Source organism: Chelonia mydas, chromosome 1 (genome assembly GCF_015237465.2).
Source record: "Chelonia mydas isolate rCheMyd1 chromosome 1, rCheMyd1.pri.v2, whole genome shotgun sequence".
Classification (NCBI taxonomy): Eukaryota; Metazoa; Chordata; order Testudines; family Cheloniidae; genus Chelonia; species Chelonia mydas.
In genome coordinates this window covers 312,438,279-312,458,916 of record NC_057849.1, presented here as the reverse complement: position 1 = coordinate 312,458,916, position 20,638 = coordinate 312,438,279, and the positions used below count along the sequence as shown (strand labels likewise).

At 40.6% G+C, this 20,638-nt stretch overlaps 1 protein-coding gene across 15 annotated transcripts in view; it reads right to left on the bottom strand.

The window, feature by feature from the left end:
- Window positions 1-20,638, bottom strand: part of BRD1 (bromodomain containing 1) — a 110,686-nt gene that overhangs the window by 70,744 nt on the left and 19,304 nt on the right. For 7 of the 15 annotated variants that reach the window (XM_043550957.1, XM_043550922.1, XM_043550937.1 and 4 more), the window contains 2 exons: window positions 9,364-9,402; window positions 8,294-8,450 (listed from right to left, as the gene is read on the bottom strand). The exons of 1 other annotated variant lie outside the window; for it this stretch is intronic. In XM_043550957.1, coding sequence (XP_043406892.1) covers window positions 8,294-8,450; window positions 9,364-9,402 — 196 coding nt within the window. Of the gene's footprint in view, window positions 1-8,293; window positions 8,467-9,363; window positions 9,403-20,638 lie in introns of all 15 variants that reach the window. 7 more of the 15 variants (XM_037889063.2, XM_037889066.2, XM_037889065.2 and 4 more) reach the window with 2 other exon arrangements.

Sequence of the window (20,638 nt, the reverse complement as noted above, 5' to 3'; positions counted from 1 at the left end):
CCACCAGTTGAGTGCTTGTAGAACCCACTGCGGAACAGAGAGTAATCTGCCAAGACTGTGTACTTGGTTTGCGAACCATTCAGTCATCCCTGTAGACCTTGGAGGTGTAATCTAGCATGCTGCACTAAAAAGACGCAAATTGGACATGTCCTAGCAGGTGAAGACAATCTCTTAGTGTTGCTTGAGGACTTCCCTGAATCTTTCAGATGAAATTCGCTAAGGCAAGAAATGTGCTGGACAGTAGCTATGCTTTGCCTGTCACTGCATCCAGGGACGTGCCTATGAAATCTGGATGCTGTACTGGAGTCAAAATGGACTTTTTGAGATTGATTTGGAGGCCCAGGCTGTGAAACGGGGAACACGTGATCTTTACTGATATCAACGTTTCCTGATACAACCTGCCCCTGATGAACCAATCCTTTAGGGACAGGAAAACCATTATACCCAAACGACATAGGTTAGCAACTACAACTGCCAGACTCTTTGAAAATACACTCAGTGCTGAAGATAGATCAAAGGGGAACACCATGCACTGGTAATGTTCTCTGTTTATTAGAAAATGAAGAAGCTTCTTGTATGAAAGGTGAATAGCGACATGAAAATGTGTGTCTTGTAGGTAGAGAATCACAAATCAGTCTCCTACTTCTACTAAAGGATTCATTGCTGCAAGGATCACCACCCTGATTTTTTGTTGCTTTACATATTTAAGATCTAATGTCTAAAATTGGCCTCCACCCTCCATTCTTTTTGGGAACCAGGAAGTACTTTAATAGAATCCCCTTACCCTGCACAGGAACTGGTTCCATTGTTCCCATATGTACAAGAGATGTCACTTCTTGTTCTAGCAAATGATCATGAGGGGGTCCCTGAAGAGGAACAGGGAGGGAGAATGGGTAGGAGATTTGAAATGGATAGTGTAACCAGATGTTATTTCCAAAACCCATTTGTACGATGATATATGCTCCCATGCGTCCTGAAAATGGGAGAGGCAACATCCAAAAGGAGGATAAGATGTTGCAGCTATAAGACCTTGTTGGTTTGGGTGGTTGAGATTCTCGACCAAGTCATCAAAACTGTCATGTGCGGGACACGGATGGCTGAGAAGATGTATCTGTAGCTGAAGGAGGGTTTGTTTGTTTTTTTGAGTATCTTTGATTCTTCACCAGGGGATTCAGAAGGATATCTAGCACAAAGAGCATGCCCTGCATCTGAGACCTACCAAATCTCCTTTTATTGACAAGAGTGTAAATCCCTAGGGATTGCAATATGGCTCTCAAGTCCTTTAAAGTGTGCAGAGATGTATCTGTCAAGTTCACAAGGTTGTGACTGCCAAAGGAGATATCATTGACAGTACTCTAAACCTATCTTGGAAAGCCCAACAGATGTAGCCAAGATGCTCTTCTCATGACTACTGCAGTGGAAATAGACCATGCTGCAGTATCTGCTGCATCCAAGGAGGCCTGGAGCGATCTCTTAGTCAGGAACTGACCTTCCTATAGAATGGACTTAAACTGGTCCTGATGTTCTTCCAGCAGCTGCTCAATAAAAGAACTGAATTTATCACCATTTAAATATAGTCGTATTTGGCCACGAGTGCCTGATGTTTTGCTATCCTGCACTGAAGTATGGCTGAAGCATAGGATTTGACCAAAAAGATTGAGTCTCCTGTGGTCCTTTGAGTTATATTGTCTGCCTCATTCATTAATGGTGTGCATGACAATGGAATTCTGAGTTGGGCGAGAAAATAGAAACTCCGATTTCCTAGCTGGAACATAATACTTTGTAACTATTCTCTGGCAGGTAGGCAGTGCAATAGCAGAGATTTACCGAACCATCTTAATGGGCTCCACAAGAGCTTCATTGACTGTAAGGGCAATCTTGAAAGACTTTCAAGTGTGTAAAATATCTAGGAGTTTATGGTGGGACTCCTAAACCTCCTCTAAGGGAATCTGCAGCATGTCAGCAATCTACTTCATCAGTTTAAGAAAATGCCTGAACTCATCTGTCAGAAGATGGTGGAGTTATAGAGTTTCATCAGGAGATGAGGAAGAAATATTAGTAAGAGGTGCAACCTCCTTATTGGCCCTTGCTTCTTGCTCCTCACAAGTCTGTTCCTCTGTGATAGGTGGTGCAAAGGGGATTACGGAGAATGGGCTCTTCTCTGTTCCCTCTGGTGTTGCGAGGACCTCGATGTAAACTGTTGGTGACACAATGCCCACGGACCCCAACAACGGCACTCCGGGGCCCAAAAGGTATAGGTGGAGGCAGCCATCTGTGTTCCTGCCATGTGGGTGTCATCTGAGGTCTGTCCTCGTACATCAGTATAGAAAGGAAAGTGATTTGTTCTAGAATAGGCAGGGGAACCTGTACCAAAATTTGAGAGTGTGATGAGTCCTTTCGCGCATATTCTAAAGGGGGGGGGGGCAGCTGTTTGGCTTGAAGAAGAGATGAGGGGGAGTGTGGTGCCCTAGGTGATAAAGGAGTCAGTGACCAAGAGAGTCATGATATTGACAAACCCCAAGCACTTGATAACAGAGGGGGGGACTGGCTCAGAAGACATTATTAGAACCTTAGGTACCTAAATCCTTTGCATTACTGATGGTATCAAAGACTGGACCAAGTGGGAACCTGTGGAGAACAGCTTCAATACTAATGCTGCTTGTATGGAACGCTTAGTACCATAGGTAGGTGAGCAGTCTTTGATACCACTGATTTTCTTGTTCTCATTTCCAAGTATTGTTCAGGGATGGGCTTGATCTTTTCTGTCTTGTCTTTGCCGCTCTGGGTACTGGTATCCAAACTCAGTACTGAATCTGTCTTAGAGTACTGACTCCTCTATGCCTTTGCTGTGCTGGCCTCACGCGGAGCCTGCATGGAACTCCCCTTGGGACCTGAAGTTTCCGCGGCCTTCTTGGCCATTTACTCCTTACCTCTTTCGGCTTAGAGGCAGATGTAGATGAGGACTTTGGTCCTGTAGACGTACTCAGTGTTGCAGTACCACCTACCTCTCTACCAGTGTCCAGTGACCAAGATGTCCATGTGGACACAGCACTAGCTGTACTGGGCAGTCTATGCACAGGGGGTCCCCTGCTCCTGGATCCAAAGCTGGACATAAAGCTTGCTCCATGATTAGGAGTTTAAACTTTATTTCTCTATATTTTCGGGATCTACACTTGAAGGAAGTGCAGATCTTGCACTTCCTGAGGAAATGAATATTACCCAGACAGCGGAGGCACTGGGAGTGTCTGTTACTTATTGAAATAGCCTGACGACAGGGGAGACATCTCTTGAATCTCAGGGAGCCCAACATTCCAGAGCAAAACGAATGACAAGGTAACCCTTAGAAGGGGAAATCTATATAACTATCTCTATGAATATAAAGTTGTGAGTGGTGGGTTGCTGGGTTTTTTGTTTTTTTGGGAGGGGTTAGAAAAAACAAGGGTAACAATTGTTCCAACAACCATAACACTAAGGTAAGTAACAATAAGAGATTGAGAAAAAGCTAAATATTAGCGAACAAGCCCATAGACTCTGTCTTGGGCCAAAAGGTAGATGAGAAGGGACAGAGTGGTTTGCCTTCTACAGACCCATATAGCCTCAGCACAGTGCCCAGAAAGGTGTGGGATATATGACTAGGCCATACAGGTACTGCTACCAAAAATCTCTAATCAAAGGCACAGGCACAGCTGAAGCTGGGCATCCACAGGGACACTATTTGAAAAAGAACATTATATTCAGGTTTCTATTATTAGTCCTCTTTTATACCAGGTACTTTCAATCTAGGAAAATCATTTTAAACAACTTTAAAATGTTTGTAATTTCTCCTCCAACCTTACAGGTGCATAAATAAAACTGACACTTGAAAATATTATAACCCTCTTTTGAAGGAGTTACTTTTGAGTCTGAAGAAATAAGGAACAAATAAAACTTCAATCTTTCTATTTCATTTCAAAACAATTGGAGGCTCATCATCTACCAAATATATTTCACAATCTGTTTGTATGGGGCAGCTACTCCCCAAGGTGAAATGAAAAGAAAGTGTAAAAAGTTCTCACTCTCATTTGTTGGGCATTAACTAAAATGGACCAATGGCCTCTTCAGTTGAAACAGCTTACGTACAACCAATCTCAGTTTCTAATTAGGGTTCTTGTTTGTGGAATTTATTTTCAGATTAAATCTTAAAAAATCCTATTCTGAAATTTTATTACACTGAGATTTTATCTTTATTGGTTAATCCTAAACTATAAAAACAACTCATAACAATGCAGGAAACACCAAATCTATTTACAATTTTTTTTAATACCAAATTATTATAAAGAGCAGTATGTATTGGCATTTAGATGCTTAAAAGGATACATACATTGTGGTATCTGAAGTTGCTTGTTAAATATTTAAAGTACAACCTGCACAACTTAAAAGTAAAAAAGCAGTTGTAGCAAAAAGTGTTTAATACTGCCAGACAGGCAAGCTAAAGGGTCGCTGTTCAAGGGTTACAAATCAAGTTTTAAAAACGTATGTTTAGTATACATCTTTATTTCAGTTAAATCTCTTTAGGCTGTAGCAATCTGTTGACTGACCTAATATTTGAGCACATTTTAAAAGAGAAGTGACTCATTAAGATTAATCCATTATATTAAATCACGCCAATATTTTCTAATATTTGACTTTAAAATTTTGAACATAAGCATCCGGAGTTCACTGTTACATTTTCATCAAGCTGTTCCAATACACCCATTTTTTGTAAAGTGGATATGTTCTCCCCCCCCCCCCCCCCCACACAGAATTCTTAGTCAAGAATGGCTGAACCATGTTTTCATTAAGCTCAAAAAACAAAACATAAACCAACCAACTACACACTCACCTTTGGAGAAAGGCACAGAATTTCTCAGTTCTGCGGAATTTCAGTTTAGCAAGCAAAAGTTTTTGAAAGTGAGTCAGAAGAGGGGTTTAAAATGAAAACACTTCAACAATCTAAACTATAGTTGTTGATACAACTGGAGTGCCAATATAGAGGGCTTTCATTCTGCCATTAAAATTCCATTATGTTACTCCTGGGGGAATTCTGTGACAAAAGATTAAAAAGTCTGCGCATAATATTTTAAAATTCTGCAAAGTTCTGCATATTTTATTTGTCAAAACAACACAATATAATCACACCAGTTTCAATTATTTTGGTAAATTATTTCAAAATGCCTGTCAGTAAGTATGTCTGTAACTATACAGACAACAAAAAAGATTCCTCCAGGAGTAAGTTAAAGAAACCCTTATGACAACCCAGTTCCTCTTTCTCTGTTATGTTTTCATTGGGTGTCTCAGAATGGGTGTGTCACACTTGCCAGCTGGGCACATCTTGGGGCAAAACTCTGCCACTCCAGCCTCAGACACATATACACACACACACACACACACACACACACACACACACCCTCTCCCCCAGAGCCTGCTGCGGGGCACCCCACAGCCCAGACACCCACATCCCTCCCTCCCCAGAACCCAGCTGTGGGGTGCCCCTCCCAGCCCAGACACCCTCTACCCCCAAAGCCCAGCTACCCACAGCCTCTACTGCCCAGAGCCCAGGGATCCAGAGAGAGAAACAGCCTGATGCTGGGTGCCAGGGTTGTACAGAGTTTCCTGCACACCACATTCTTCCTTCAGGACATGCTGGGAACTGCAGCTGCCTGGAAACCTCCATCTCCCCCTCTCCATCTCCCCAGCAGTGTCCTGTATTTGCGAGCTGGAGAGTCAGACTCTGATGGGTCCAGTGGCCCCTAGTGATGGCCAGCAGCTCTGCAGTACCAATTCTGCCAGGAAAAGTGAAATTCTGTGCAGAACATTAATTCTACACAAATTCTGCATTGCTCAATGGTGCAGAATTCCCTCAGGAGTACTATGTAGTACTTGCCAATTAATTTAAATTATTCACTGTTAAATATTACGAAGTTTTAAAATGTATGATTCGAGACATCATCCCAAAAGCAGAATTATTTTGTGTTTTCTTTCCCATCCACCAATTAATGGAGCCAATTTTTTCAGAAACAGAAGCCTAAAAAGCCTTACGTCCATACTTAGGCAATTGTCCTGATTTTTAGACATGCTGGGCACACACATAGCTCCCACTGAAGTCATTTTAAAATGGGGGATTTTTTTTAGTTGCAAATACTTCATTAATGTGTAACATTATGTCTTCTAAGCTGGAATTTCTAGTATTTAAAACTAGAAGATTACACAAGACTTTTATAGTTGTACAGTTTATCTGTTTTATAGTGCAATGAGCTATTAAATTTCTGACCCAAATAGTCTTCTATAGGAGCTTGATCCTTCACCCATTGACTTCAGTGGTGCAGGATCAGTACCTAGTTGTGTAGAACATCAAAAATTCAAAATCTAAGATATTTAAAAAATTTAAAAATTTAAAAAATTACACATTAAAAAAATTCTACACCACCAGAATGGGGAAAGAAGAAGAGAGGAGAAAGATAAATGACTGGCTGATTTATATCCAATGTCAATTCCAGCAGAGAATTTGTCAGTCTTATCAATCAGCTATGTTACCTCTATAAAATAACTACTATGGATGTCACAATCTGCATCAATGGGGTTTTCATAAAAGAAAAAGAGAGAAGAAATGTGAGAAGGGGAGAAAGGGACAAAGAGAAGAACAAAGGAAGTGACAAAGCAACAATGATCATGATCCCCCCAAGGACAGGCTACCAGCGAGTGCTATATTAGCAAATAATAGTACAGTATAAACAGTGTTCTTGATGCACTGAGGGAAATTTTCACTTTAATAGTTTTTTTATATAATCATAATTTAAATGACAATATAAAATTACACGAAACTCTTCGAATAAAGAGTTCTTCATGAAAAGAGCACAGCTTTAAAAGTAAAGACTACTTTATAACTAATTATGGGGCTCACTTTTAAGTAAGAGCACAAACTGAAAGAAACAGTCACATATATTCTCAGCTCTTTTTAAAAAAGACCAAAAAACTCCTGCATTTTTATCCATGCAGGCTGAAATCTGCACTGCGTGAACCATCCTGAATCAGAGAGGGGGAAGGCTCTGCCCTCATGATTCAGATTGCAGGACTGGGGCGTTAACTCATTTATAGAATCTACTAATGACTTAAAATTAGACACATTTTTAAGCACGTCAAGACCCAAGGTCAGGGTTATGTGTTATTTGCACAGGAGATGACGACCTCACAAACCCCTGAAACAAACAAGTTGCTTCCTACTCCTGATTAAGACCCTGAAATTGGATGGCAAAGGGTAATAATTTTTTCTTTTGTTTTTCATGTACTTCATTTTCTAAATATATTTATAATTTTAAGTCAACCTAAATGTGATTTTGCTAGGGTGCAATGTGCAAAAAGCCAGTACAAGGCCTTTGTATAATTTTAGTCCCACTTAAGGCATCATAAAATGGTTTTAGGAGGACTGAAATGGTACATAGATCTCTGCTGGGTTCTCTGCATCGGGGGGAATTTCACCCTGGACAGTTTATGGCTTAATTCTGCTGCCACCAAACACCAGGAGCAGGAGAAAGCCTTTGGGATTTAAAAAAAGTTTCAGGTCATGTTTATAATATCTTGATTTTACATAGCATTTTTCATCCCCATACATCTCAAATCACTTTACAGAGAACATCAGTATCATTATCCCCAATTACGAATTAGGAACTGAGGTACAATGAGGGGAAGTGACTTGGCCAAGGCCACCCAGCAGTGCAGTAGCAGAGCTGGAGAATGAATCTGAATTGTCTCCTGAATGCCAGTCCACTGCTCTAATCACTAGATAACCCTGCCTTCCCCCGTTTGTAAAATATACCTCCAAAAGCTTTCCTTATTTTCTTTTCCATTTGACAACCACTGAATTTGCTTCATGTGTTTCCAATGGATCTTAAAATAAAAAATGCATTTTGGGGTCTTTATTAGTGTACCATAGGTGTAAAACACTCAGACCCCAATAATGAGTGGGATACAATAACCTGAATATTATTATAGATGATGTACGAAGAATTTGGCGAACAGTATTTCCCTGCTACAACATACCCAAGATAAATACAAAAAATATTTTTGTACATCTAATGAGGCCTAAAAAAATATTTGTCAAGACTAAATGATCTTAAATTAAAATTCAGAGGACATTATCCATCAGATGATAATTTAAAGGAAAATCAAATTTTATTCAAAGCTAGTTTCCTCAAATTTTTCTTGTGTTTTCTTTACAAAATGAAATTAAATTAAAAGACTTGAAATCTGTGTTTTGAGTAAAAAGTGTGCTACGTACCTGTTGTATGTTTCTTTGTGACTGTAAACTGGACTGCAGCCTTCTCAACAGAGGAACACCATTCCTAGACAGTCTTTTAAGTAACCAGTAACTGTGTACTCTTTCAACAAACTGCTTCTTCCGTTGAATGGCCACCTGATTCATAATTTTATTTAATCTAAAACGTGGAAAAACTGAAAGTTTAATTTTTGCAGCAAAGCATCAAACATGTTTTTGGTTATGGAAATTAAATATCAAAATTTTCATTTCTATCAAGATATTTTGTGTACTACAACAATATTGTACTAACATTTATTATAAAATCTCTTTGGACTATGTTGCTCTTGGTGCAATTTTATCTGATTGCTAAAATAAAACCTTTAACAGCAACTACTCAACATTTTAGTTTCTATCAAACTACAAATTATGATGCTAATATATGAAGATGTTTAAATTTTCATGAGTTACTAACCCAGGCATAAAAAATGCTCTTAGATTAGATTTGACAGTAAAATCTCAGCAGTAGAATTTTTTTTTTTTTTTTTTTTAAATGTTGACACTTAATCCTAAACCCCTGTAATTAATTTTCAGGGTCATAAAGCCTTATACAAATTTTCCGATGAATGTTTTGTGCGTTCATTACTTACTATTTTACATTTAGTTTATTTTTTAAAAAAGAAGATGGATTTTTAGCTTTTTCTAAAAATTTAAAATGCACCTTAGATATTAAAATATGTCAAAAAAACCCTCCTCTAGATTTGTTTTTTCTTAAGTGCCTAGAAGAGAGACTTTTCCGAAGAAAAAAGCAATATGAAAATTAAAACATCAGAACACTGATGCCATAGTTGTGCGCACACAGCCTCAATGGAACGTATGTAAACAGGAGTTGCAAGACTGGGTCATCAAATAGCAATTATGGGACACTTCCTAAAGGTAAAAAAAACAAATATTTTAAAAGATTCTTAAAAGAGAACATGATCTATTTCGTTCAGTTCAGTAGTCAAACTAAAAAAGTTATTCATTTCTTAGTGGATAATCTGTGTCATGTACTTACAAAAAAGTTTATAAATGTAAAAGAACAGGTTACTCACCTTCTGCTCCACTTCAGGTACGCATGTGCCTCTTGAGCCCTTGATCAGAGATTTTCCATTAGCAGTGTCTGTTTGGCCCGCACATGCGCTCTAGACAATCCTGTGCCACAAGGGTATCTAGGGCTGTGTGGGCGAACCACCCTCAGTTCCTTCTCTAGCCAAACATCCAGCAAGAACAGTCCAAAGCAGAGGGAAAGGAGGGTGAGTAGTGGAGCACCGACAGGGGCACATACCTCAAAGAACCACAGTTACTGCACAAGGTGAGAAACCTTTTCTTCTTCTATGAGTAGCGTCCCTGCGGGTGTTCCACTTCAGGTGACTCCCCAACAGCATCCTCACATGAAGGAAGAAAATTCAGAATCAAGTCCAGGACTGAAGATCATACAACAGAACCAAGTTCCACACCAGATCTGATGGACCAACGCACAGAGTTTAGAAAACATATGCACTGAAGCCCATGTAGCAGTGCTGTATATCTCAGACACTGGAATGTTTCTGAGTAACACTGTGAAAGTTGCTTGTGATCCGGTAGTGTCCTATAATCATTTGCAGAGGCAAAACACCAGCTGCATTGCAGAAAGCAGTAATTCACCCAGAGATCCATCTCAACAGTCCTCTGAAGAGATTGTGGACCTCTCTCAACTTTCTGCATTGGAGACAGAGTCTAGGTGATTTCCAAAATTGTTTGGTCCTATCCAGATAAAAGGCGAATGCCCACTGTACATCTAACATATGAAGAAAAGTCCCCTGCTGAGATTTATGTGGTTTAGGGAAAAAATACAGGTAGATGAATCGAACAGGATGCTCCCAACCTAACAGTGATGTGTCCATTGTCACAATTATTGTTGAAACTGGGCAGATGAAAAGGACACCTGCACAGACTTTGTGCTGATCTTTCCACCAATCCAGGGAGTTCCTCACCTGGCAGGGAACTGTGACCTGTTTGTCTAACTTAACTCTGGTTGAGGAATAGGACTTCATGAACCAGCCTTGGAAGTAGCCTAGGTGTAATCCTGCATGCTTGGTCGTGAAGGTGCAAGCTGCCACATGACCCAGGAGCTGCAAGCCATTCCTTACTACAGTACTAGGGCTTCCCTGAATTGTCCAAACCAGATTCAAAGTTGTTAATCTGTCTGTGAGAAGGAAGTCCCTGGCTGCCAACAAATCCAAATATGTCCGAAGGAATTGTATTCTCTGTACCGGGACTAACTTGGACTTCTTTACGTTTAGTTGGAGACCCAACTCCTGGAAGAGGGAGAGACCTGTCTGGGTGTAAGTTAGTATGGCTTCATAAAATTGGCCCTTATGTAACCAGTTGTAGAGATATGGGAAAACTAAAATTGCTTCTTACAAAGGTAAGCAGCCAATCCTGCCAAACCCTTCATGAACACCCTTGGGACTGGAGAGAGATCTGGACAGGACCAAACAATTTTGAAACCACCTAGTCTCTTTGTCACCAACGTAGGAAGATCAAAGGGGTCCACAATCTCTTCAAGGGACTGCTGAGATGGACCTCTGTTGTGTTACTGCTTGCTACAATGAAGCTGGTGTTTTGCCTCCCCAAAGGATAATAGCACACTATACCAGATCACGACTACTCAATAATGAAAATGATCCCAGCCCATGGTGAAGCACAGGTATCTGATGTGTGCCAGAACCACCATCTGGAACTTTTCAGACTTTACAAATTTGTTCAGTCATCTTAGATTTAAGATCGGTCTCCACTCTCGAGCCTTCTTTGGCATGATAAAAGGGAGTAAAACCCTTTCCCCCGAGGGGATGGGACTGGTTCTATTGCTCCTAAACAAAGGAGGGAGTGTACTTCTTGACTTAATATAGTCTGGTGAGAAGGGTTCCTGAAGAAGGATGGAGAAGGGGGATGGATGTGGAGGGATGTGAAATGGACGGTGTAGCCCAATGTTATAACATCCATGACCTGTTGTATTATGCTGCCAGGCCTATTGGAAATGGGAAGGATAGTCTCCTGAAGTGGGGGAGGCGGCAAATGGTTGCAGCTTGCAAACTAGAGGTGATGAAGAAGTCGAGCCCTCAACCAATCTGTCAAAATTATTGTTTTGATAATGACTGGGTACTAGTGAAGGAGGATAGGAAGTTCTTTTCCTCTGGAATCTGTCTTTTTCTAGCAGGTTCAGCGGCTCTGTGAAAACAAAAGTACTGACTTGAGTGCAATCTCTGGGCAGTCTGAGACCTGCTAAATCTCCTCGTTTGTAGGGGTGTATATATCCAGAGACCTCAACGTGGCCCTGGAGTCCTTCAGTTTGTGCATGGACCCATCCATAGCTCCCAAGCAAAGCTTCTGATCGTCAAATGGGAGGTCCTCAATCACATTCTGAGACTCTCAGGAATCTCGACAACTGGAGCCACGACACCCTGCACATGAGTGCAAGACAAGTAGTAATTCTTCCACTCTACTCAGCACTGATAAGGCCTCAACTTGAGTACTGTGTCCAGTTCTGGATATCACACTTCAGGAAAGATATAGACAAACTGGAGAAAGTCCAAAGGAGAACAAAAATTATTGGAAAACATGACTTATGAGGAAAGATTCAAAAAAACTGGTTTGTTTAGTCTGGAGAAGACTGAGTGGGGACTTCAATATGTAAATGGTTGTTATAAAGATGAGGATGATAAATTGTTCTCCTTAACTACCAAGGACAAGAGAAGTAGTAATGGCCTTACATTTCAGCAAGGGAGATTTAGGTTAGACATTAGGAAAGCTTCCTAACTGTAAGAGTAGCTAAGCATTGCAACAAATTATCTAGGGAGGTTGTGGCATCTCTGTCATTAGAGGTTTTTAAAAACAGGTTAGCCAAAACACCTGTCAGGGACGGTCTAGAATAGATAATACTCAGTCTTGCCTCAGTGCAGGAGATGGGACTAGATGACCTATCAAGGTCCCTTCCAGTTCTACATTTCTATGACAACTGCTATAGAGATGGATCTAGCAGCAGTGTCCCACGGCACCCAAGGATACTTGGACAGAGATTTTGGCTAAAAATTCTACTTAATGATGACCTGGAATTGTTTTCTATGCTCCTGTCAAAGATGTACAATAAAGGATGCAAATTTGCTGTAATTCATGTAGTCATACTTGGCCATTGTTGCCTAATAGTTTGCGATCTGAAATTTGAAGGTCCTGGATGAAGAAGCCTCCCATCATGAAGGTTTTACCTTTTCTGGTCCTTGGCATAAGGAGCAGACCTGGAGTAATAATGTCTACCGTGCCTCTCTGCAGCATCCACCACCAGGGAATTAGTTTGGGTGTGGGAAAACAAAAATTCGGAGTCCCCATCGGACGACATAATATTTCTTATATGCCAGTTTACAAGTTGGTAGTACGGTGGCAGGAGTTTGCCAAACAGTCTTTGCTGGATCCAGGAGCACTTCATTAATAGGCAACACAATCTGGGTAGGTGTCACTGACTGCAAAATGTCCAGGAGCTTGTGATGTGAGTCTTTAACCTCCTCCAGTGGTATCTGAATGGTGTCTGTAACCCTCTTTGCAAGGTCCTGTAATTGACGGAAATCATCGGCCATCAAAGGTGGCAGAAGTGTGACTGTCTCGTCCGGCAACGAAGACAAAATAGGAAGGAGTAGACTCTTTGTCCGCCCTAGCTTCCTGTTCCTCAAAGGTCTCCTTGTGTTGGGGGTTTGCTGGAGAAGACTGTGTGACCCTAGTTTCCTGATGTAGTGAAGCCGGAGGTCTGGCAAACTGCTGCTAATATACTGCGCAAGGAACTCAATATGGAAACTGGGAAGACCCATCTAGGAGAGGAGATGGTACCCAGGACTAATCCCACCATCCCTGATGGGGACAAGGATCTTTCCCTTCTCAGTTGAAGTTGGAGGGTCATTGAACCCGTTCGGAGACAGACATACATGGGGGTATCCTGACCTGACCTGGAATGGTCAAAGGGAATGCTCCATCAGCAGCAGCTTCAGTTTGGTCTCCCAATTCCTCCAAGCTCTAGATTTTAGAGCCAGGACAAAGTTACACCTTTGGGAGATATGGAATTCCTCCAAGCAACTGATGCACTCAGAGTGGCTGTTGTTGATCGGGAGAACCTCCTAACAAGAGAGGCAGCATTTGAAACCTGGCAAGCCAGGCCTACTAACCCAAGCCAAATAATCTTAAAAAAAAAAAAAAAAAAAAAAAAAAAAAAGGGAGAGAGAAGGGGGGACAAAGAGTTGGATCCCTTTAGAGCTCTGTCTCAGGCCAAGGTGGTAGAGAAGGAACAAATGCAGCCCTATACACCTATGCAGCCCTATACACCCTTGGACTGCAGCAGAAGGTTGGGTAGAGCACATGTGTGGGTCAAACAGACACTGCTAATAGAAAAATCTCCAATCAGGGGCTTGAGAGGGTCATATGTACCCAAAGTGGAGCACACAGTGACCCTACTCAAAGAAGTAGTTTCACCCACTGCCAGTGGTAACCAGTTTAGCAAGTGAGTTAATTTCTCAGTGTCAGACCTCTATCCAAGTCTAGACCACTTTTGACGCGCTGAAGATTATTAATCTATCTGTAACCACTGTTTTCTGAAGATAATAAAAATAGATCCCCAACTTTTTAGGCCTACTATTGCATGCAAATGAGATGGGAACGCACAAAATTCTAAAGCTATTCATGCAAACAAGTGCTGTTTTATTTCAGTCCTTGCAACGGAACGCAAACGCTTTACAAGGCTCTAACCACAGTTCCCTTCTGAGTGGGAGGTAAAATAATAAAGGGTTACAGAAACCTCATCTCTGTGGGAAGGAGTGTAACAGTGAATGGAAACATGTTAACTTTCTCTTTGGTAAGATATTATAACAAATGTACATCCATCGAGAGTAAAACACTCTAAGGATGTTTGAATAAAACAAAATATTGCAACAAGCAATAGCAACTGCAGAAAAGGTGTTTGTTTGATTTTGTACATGACTATCAAAAATTACTTTTTTTAGTAGAGGTATAAGATACCGGCATATATTTTGGTTTTTTGTTAATATAAAGAATGAGACAGTTCTTAAAAAAAAAAAAAAAAAAAAAAAAAAAAGAAAGAAAGAAAATTCCAAAACTAAAAGCTAAAGTTACAAAATCTTGGGCCTAGAAAGAGGTCCTGTATCTCTGACAAACAAGCCAGATTATCTGGAAGCTAAGGGTAAAATTTTCAAAAGTGCTAAAGCGATTTAGGGTCCTAAGTCCCAGTGACATTTAATGACTAATTATACGTAATTTAGATGCGCTTGAAAATGTTACTTTAAATAAAAGCAATACTGTTAAGCAAGCATGTAGAAATCCGGCTGCTTTACAAATCTCCTCGATAGAGGGGGAAGTGTGGCCCAGGGGGACGGGAAAGGACGGACGACCCTGAGGGAAAATCAGAGGCTGGCTGCCTTATCAGACTTTTTTGATATGGAATAGGCTTTAAGACCATACTAAGCTGATAAGCAACACAGTAAAAGATACAGTCAAATAACTGCTTTGACATAGTTCTCATGGAGACAGAAAAACCTATTCAACTGAGTCAAAAATCTGGGTCAAAACTACACCAACTTGAAGACACCCAAGTAACCACAGCTTGAGATTCTTGTGTGATCAGATGTGGTGAGACTAAACCACAAAATCCTTATCAGGTTTAAGAATTGTATTTGTTAATCCAACAGGGGACTACTGGATTCTTGGAGCATTTGTGTCCCCCAATCTTAGCCAGGACATTTGCTATCAAAGGTAACAGAAAGCAGTATACACTAGCTTCCCTTCACAGTGAGTAAAAAGGAGTAATTTGCCAGCACAGGATCTTCTCAATGGCTTATGCAAACAAATCATAGGCCATTCAGATGTTTCAATCATTTATTTCCATCATGTTCCTGCTCAGAACAGCTATGGACCATGAACCCTCAGTTCTTGTTTCCATTACCAGCAAAGTATAGCCTGTCTTTGACAGGAAGGAGAGGGGAAAAAAAAAAAAGAGAAAGAGAGAGAACCTGATTAGCTATGTGGCCATTTGGAATGCCTTGTGGAACTCTTCTCAATTCTAAACTCTCAAGACTTCCACCATGGGAATTGTGATCCAAATCTTCTCTACTTGTTCACAGAAAACACAGTGGACCAACTGTCCATTGTGAATCAGGCCCTCCTTTTAGGATAGCAGGTTTATGAAAGTCTTGTGTGCATTCAGGAATAGCTGCATCCACAAAATATTTATGTACAATAGTTCGTGAAGAGACTAAGGACAGAATTTCCAGAAGTGCCGGATACTTGCAACAATTATAATACACCTCTACCCCGATATAATGTGGTCCTCGGGAGCCAAAAGATCTTACCGCGTTATAGGTGAAACCGCATTATATCGAACTTGCTTTGGCCTAGAGCATTTCCGTTATTAATAGTCACTTCCTGCCGCCTGACTGACCCCTCAGAACCCGACCCATCCAACCCCACCTGCTCTTTGTCTCCTGACTACCCGCTCCAGACACCTCCCCACCCCTAACCACCCCCCCAAGACCCCACCTCTATCTAAGCCTCCTTGCTCCTTGTCCCCTGACCGCCCCCTCCAGAGACCCCCCCCCATCCCTAATCACCCCCAGGACCCCACCCTACCCCACCCCATTCCCCCTGTCCCGACTGCCCTGCCCCCTATCCACTCCCCTGCCCCGTGACAGGCCCCCCAGGACTCCCACGCCCTATCCAATGCCCCCTGCTCCCTGACTGCCAAGCCCCCAGAACCTCCGAACCATCCAACCCCCCCAGCTCCCTTACATGAGAACGCGTAGCCCCACCCTCTACCCCTGAGACCCTCTACCCCTTATCCAACCCCTCAGCCCCAGCCCGGCACCCTTAACACGCTGCTCAGAGCAGCGTGTCAGAGCCAGACACGCTGATGCGCTGATCCGTGAGAACGCGTAGCCCCACCCTCCAGAGCACTGCTTTACCACGTTATATCCGAATTCGTGTTCTAGCAGGTTGTGTTATATCGGGGTAGAGGTGTAGCTAGTGGGAGCTGCAGATACACATTATCCTAGGCAGAATAATCTTGATCATGTTCAAGGTAATAAGTTGAGATGTGTGTGTACTACAGTTGTCTTTGTGGGAACAAACCAAGACTTATCTTCAACTCTAGTGGCTCCAAAACCCCAATGGTAGTATAGAATAATGTCTGGAACCCTTCCAAGATATTGTCCTTGACCTGCATATCAGAATATAGTTGCAAGACAAATTTAGTTTTATCCTGTGGATGCCACTAGTGCGTAAGTGTGACAAATTACAGCAACATGATAAACTGCATACAGACCATGATTCAAGAAAGCACTTAACCATGTGCAGCCCTATTCAGCAAAGCAGTTATGCACATGTGTACACCCCACTGATTTCAGTGGACATAAACACAAACTCATACTTAAGTGCCATTCCTGGACAGGGAAATTTCTGCCACTGATCCATCTCGGTTAGGACTACTGCTAACATTTCAAACCTCTTGCAGCTTCTAAACTGCCATTTTTAATAAATAATCTTCTTAAATAAGTTTCAGGGATTCACTCCCCCCACAAATATTTTTATACACAGATATTATAATTCTAGTAATAATCTAAAGCTCTTTCAGAAGCAAACAGTGTATACACCATCGGAAAGCTGGGAGTTTGCTATACCAGTAAACCCTCCTGGTGTAAATGCAGCTTATACCAGCAAAAGAGTGCTTTAATTGGTATAGCCTTGCATCAGTTCCCAGCTATATCAGCAAAAGCACTTTTTCGCCAGTATAACTGTGTACACACTAGGACTTTTACTGATATAAAAATTAGGGCTGTCAAGTGATTAAAAAAATTAATCACACTGTTAAACATCCAAAAATATTTCTATTCTATTAACAGCGTGATTAATCATGATTATTTTTTTAATCACAGTTACTTTTTTTGAGTCAATCGCGAGTTAACTACGATTAATCGACAATCCTAATAAAAATGTTGTGGGGGGGAGGGAGGGGGAAGAGAAGAAACACCATAGCTGTAACCAACATTACTATACTAGGACAGTTTCAAGTGTAGACCAGGCCTCACAGAAATGTTGGGGTAGGAGATTAATGGAAGAGTGCTCATGCAGGCATTAAAAGTGAAGGATAAATGTAAATTTTTGCTCTGATCTGGAAGAATCGCTGCAGGAAAGGCAGGTCAGTCTCCACGTTTGTGCAATTGCTGACCTCTCTTCTGAGACTGCTGACAAGGGTGCCAAATTTGTTAACGTTACTATGGGGCATCCCATCCCTGAGGAACTGAATGTGTATATTATAGATTAAAAACAAACTTCAAAATGCAGTATTCTTAAAGCCTTTCTGTATTGTTTACTTCTTAGAGAGCTGTAAAAGGAAAGTAGCTCCGTTCCATTAGCCCTCCATGTATAATTGGTCCTGTCTAATAGGACCAGACTTTGAGCTTCCAAGTTGTTGTTCTAGATAGAAACCAATAGCACAAATGCACGTGCTACCATCCTCACACTGGCTATTTTCTAAAGCTATTTTGTCTGACTGCTACCTTTTAATTTCCCCTGACAGGCCCCCTGCTTGTTTCCCCTTTCCTGGGCTCCACTCCAAAACCACAAAGATGTTTAAACACTTTCACAACTGTTATACTTGTTTCACAGCCTTACAGTTCTGCTTGCAGCCGAAGTATTGTGATGTTACTGTAACTGTGGAACTGGGATATACTGAAGTCCTTACTCATAATTTTTCAGTTGGGGATTTACCTAATGGTTGTCAAATGGGAGCTGCACATATATTGCATCTGCATGACAGAGCCCAAACCGGGAAGTTAAGCTATAAGTGAATTTTGGCTTGAAAACAATTGCATCCAGAAAAGGATTCTGACTGATTATTTTCAAGTCTTTGAAAGAGTGTGGCTTAGGTAGATGTAGCAAAAGGACAGGTTTTTTTCTAATGTGGATAATCTCTTTATTCAAATATGTTTTCATGGAATGCTTGGCCTCCCAACAGCAATCTCACAGAACACCTCCCCCATTATTATGTCGGCCAGTTCCTCTCTCAGTTTCAATTATATACCACCACTATGGCAGCTACAGTAATTAGTTACATGAAAACATAACATATTTTTAGTTGCCCTTTAGATGTGATGTAGCAGCTTGAAATAAGGAAAGCCAGCACTATAAGACCAGCCAGTTCTCTTCTACTACAGCAATTGCTCCACAGTTTGAGAACCACTAACCTAAAAGAACCAGATAAATATTAAAATATGTAGGGCCCAAACCTGTGACATACTGTGCACCCAAAACTTCTATTTGGCTTCAATGGCACTTGCCCATTTTGGCCATTTGCATAATTAAATCCACAGTGAATAAACACTAGCTTATGAAGTTCTCAAGCAGAAACAAAACAAACAGAAAATATTTGCATAACAGTGCATATGACACAAATAAGCAAGAAAGAGAAAGATCTATTACAGCCTCCACTTCCTCAGAAAGACTGGTCCATCTTCATAACTTTTTATATACCAAAAGAAAAAAAAAAATCCACACAAGCATTTTATAAAAGGAGGCTGATGCATCAGATCCATTATTCAAGCGATTACAGTAGTTTCTTTGTTGCTCAGCAGAATTGTTTTATTTATTTTAACAGAATCAAATATAACCTGTTACGAGTCTTCTGCAGTCTCCCGGGGTGGTAGGGAAATCTTTAAAACTTCTGATAAATGTTACTGAATATAACCAGAGACTGTTTCTTGTAGGGACACCAGAAGTAAAGAGGGTGTCTAAATAATGGGAGTTTCGGGTATAAAAACAAACTTTCTCTCTTAAGTGATGACTAGAAGAAATATATGGAAATCAAAATTCACATTAGGCAGTGGTAAAAGAAATATGCTACCTGTGCAAATTAATGTGGATCTTTTTAACATAATGCCACACAATTCACTTTAATTGGTAGCTTACTGACGGTATCTAATTAAGAGACTAATACCAAATAGCAAGAGTATGGCAGTTCAGGATTAAGGACTCAGTTATTAGAACTATGCAAGAAAGTTTCTGTAGCACTTGCCTACATTACACATTTACTAGGCTTTCAAAATGCAGACCACCTAAAACGAGATTCTTCCCACAAAAATGCAAACGTGTATTTTTCCAGTATAATTATATTAACTGAACTTATGTGGTGGTCACTTCCTATTCTTGTATATAGATATCATAAAGGATCAAATGCCCAGACAACCAGTTATATGACTGAAAAGGACACTTAACAACCGGAAATCTAATCAGTTTTGAAATATGAACTATAACTAAAATTTCAGGTACTATTCCTATCCCTGAGTTTCCTTCATTCCTGCCAATTTTTATGACTTTACAATCTTGTTTGTTATTCCCTCCCTTGCTGTTCTGTTAAGAGATCCACAAAAAACAAGCAAAACTAAATGCCTAAATGAAATATAGTCACTAACTAAAACAGTACATTGCTGACTTTCTACTGACTCATCACTGATGCTAGTGTACACACACACACAAAAGGAGTCAAATTTGCATCCATTCTATTCCAACTTCCTTATTTCCCAAACAATAAAAATTTCTATATAGAGAGGAAATTTTATTTTAATATGCTTCTTACATAATGGAAAGAAAGGATATGAAAGTATGACATTTTCAATAATTTTCACTATTAAAGGTTAAGAATATAACTATAGGAAGTTAAATTAAATCATGGGGAAGTTTAATTACATTTGAATTTCTGATTATCTAGTGTTTGAGATCAATTACTTTAGTATTTTAAAAGGAAATAAGGTGATCTTCAAAAAGAATCCCAGGAGATTCTTGGTGCTTTTAAAACTACACTTAACAGAATACACAGCAACTCACAGAAAGAAATAAGGCTCTGATCCGACAATGAAACATGCACATAACTTTATACACTTCCAGTAGCCCCAATGAAGTTAATTGAAGTAGAGCTTGCTGGAAAATGGAATTTCTGCCCCACAGAAAATTGTGTCCCAATTCAAGATGAATTGTAAGCACCTCAACAGTTTTTTTGCAGGACAAATTCTGAAAAATTCTGTTTTGTGAGAACCAAAACAATTTTTCTGGTGGCCAGCTACTCACCTGGAAGGCTCTGGTCAATTTCACTTTCTCCTTACAGGCAGAAAGTTAAATTGACAAGAACCCTCAAAGTAGACTCAGCTGGATGCTGAGTTCTTCCAACTCCCCAGCTGCCTAAGATTTGGGAAGCACAGCCTCCCCATCTCCCGTCAGCCTAGCTGAAGCTGCTCCTCAGCTGCCTGC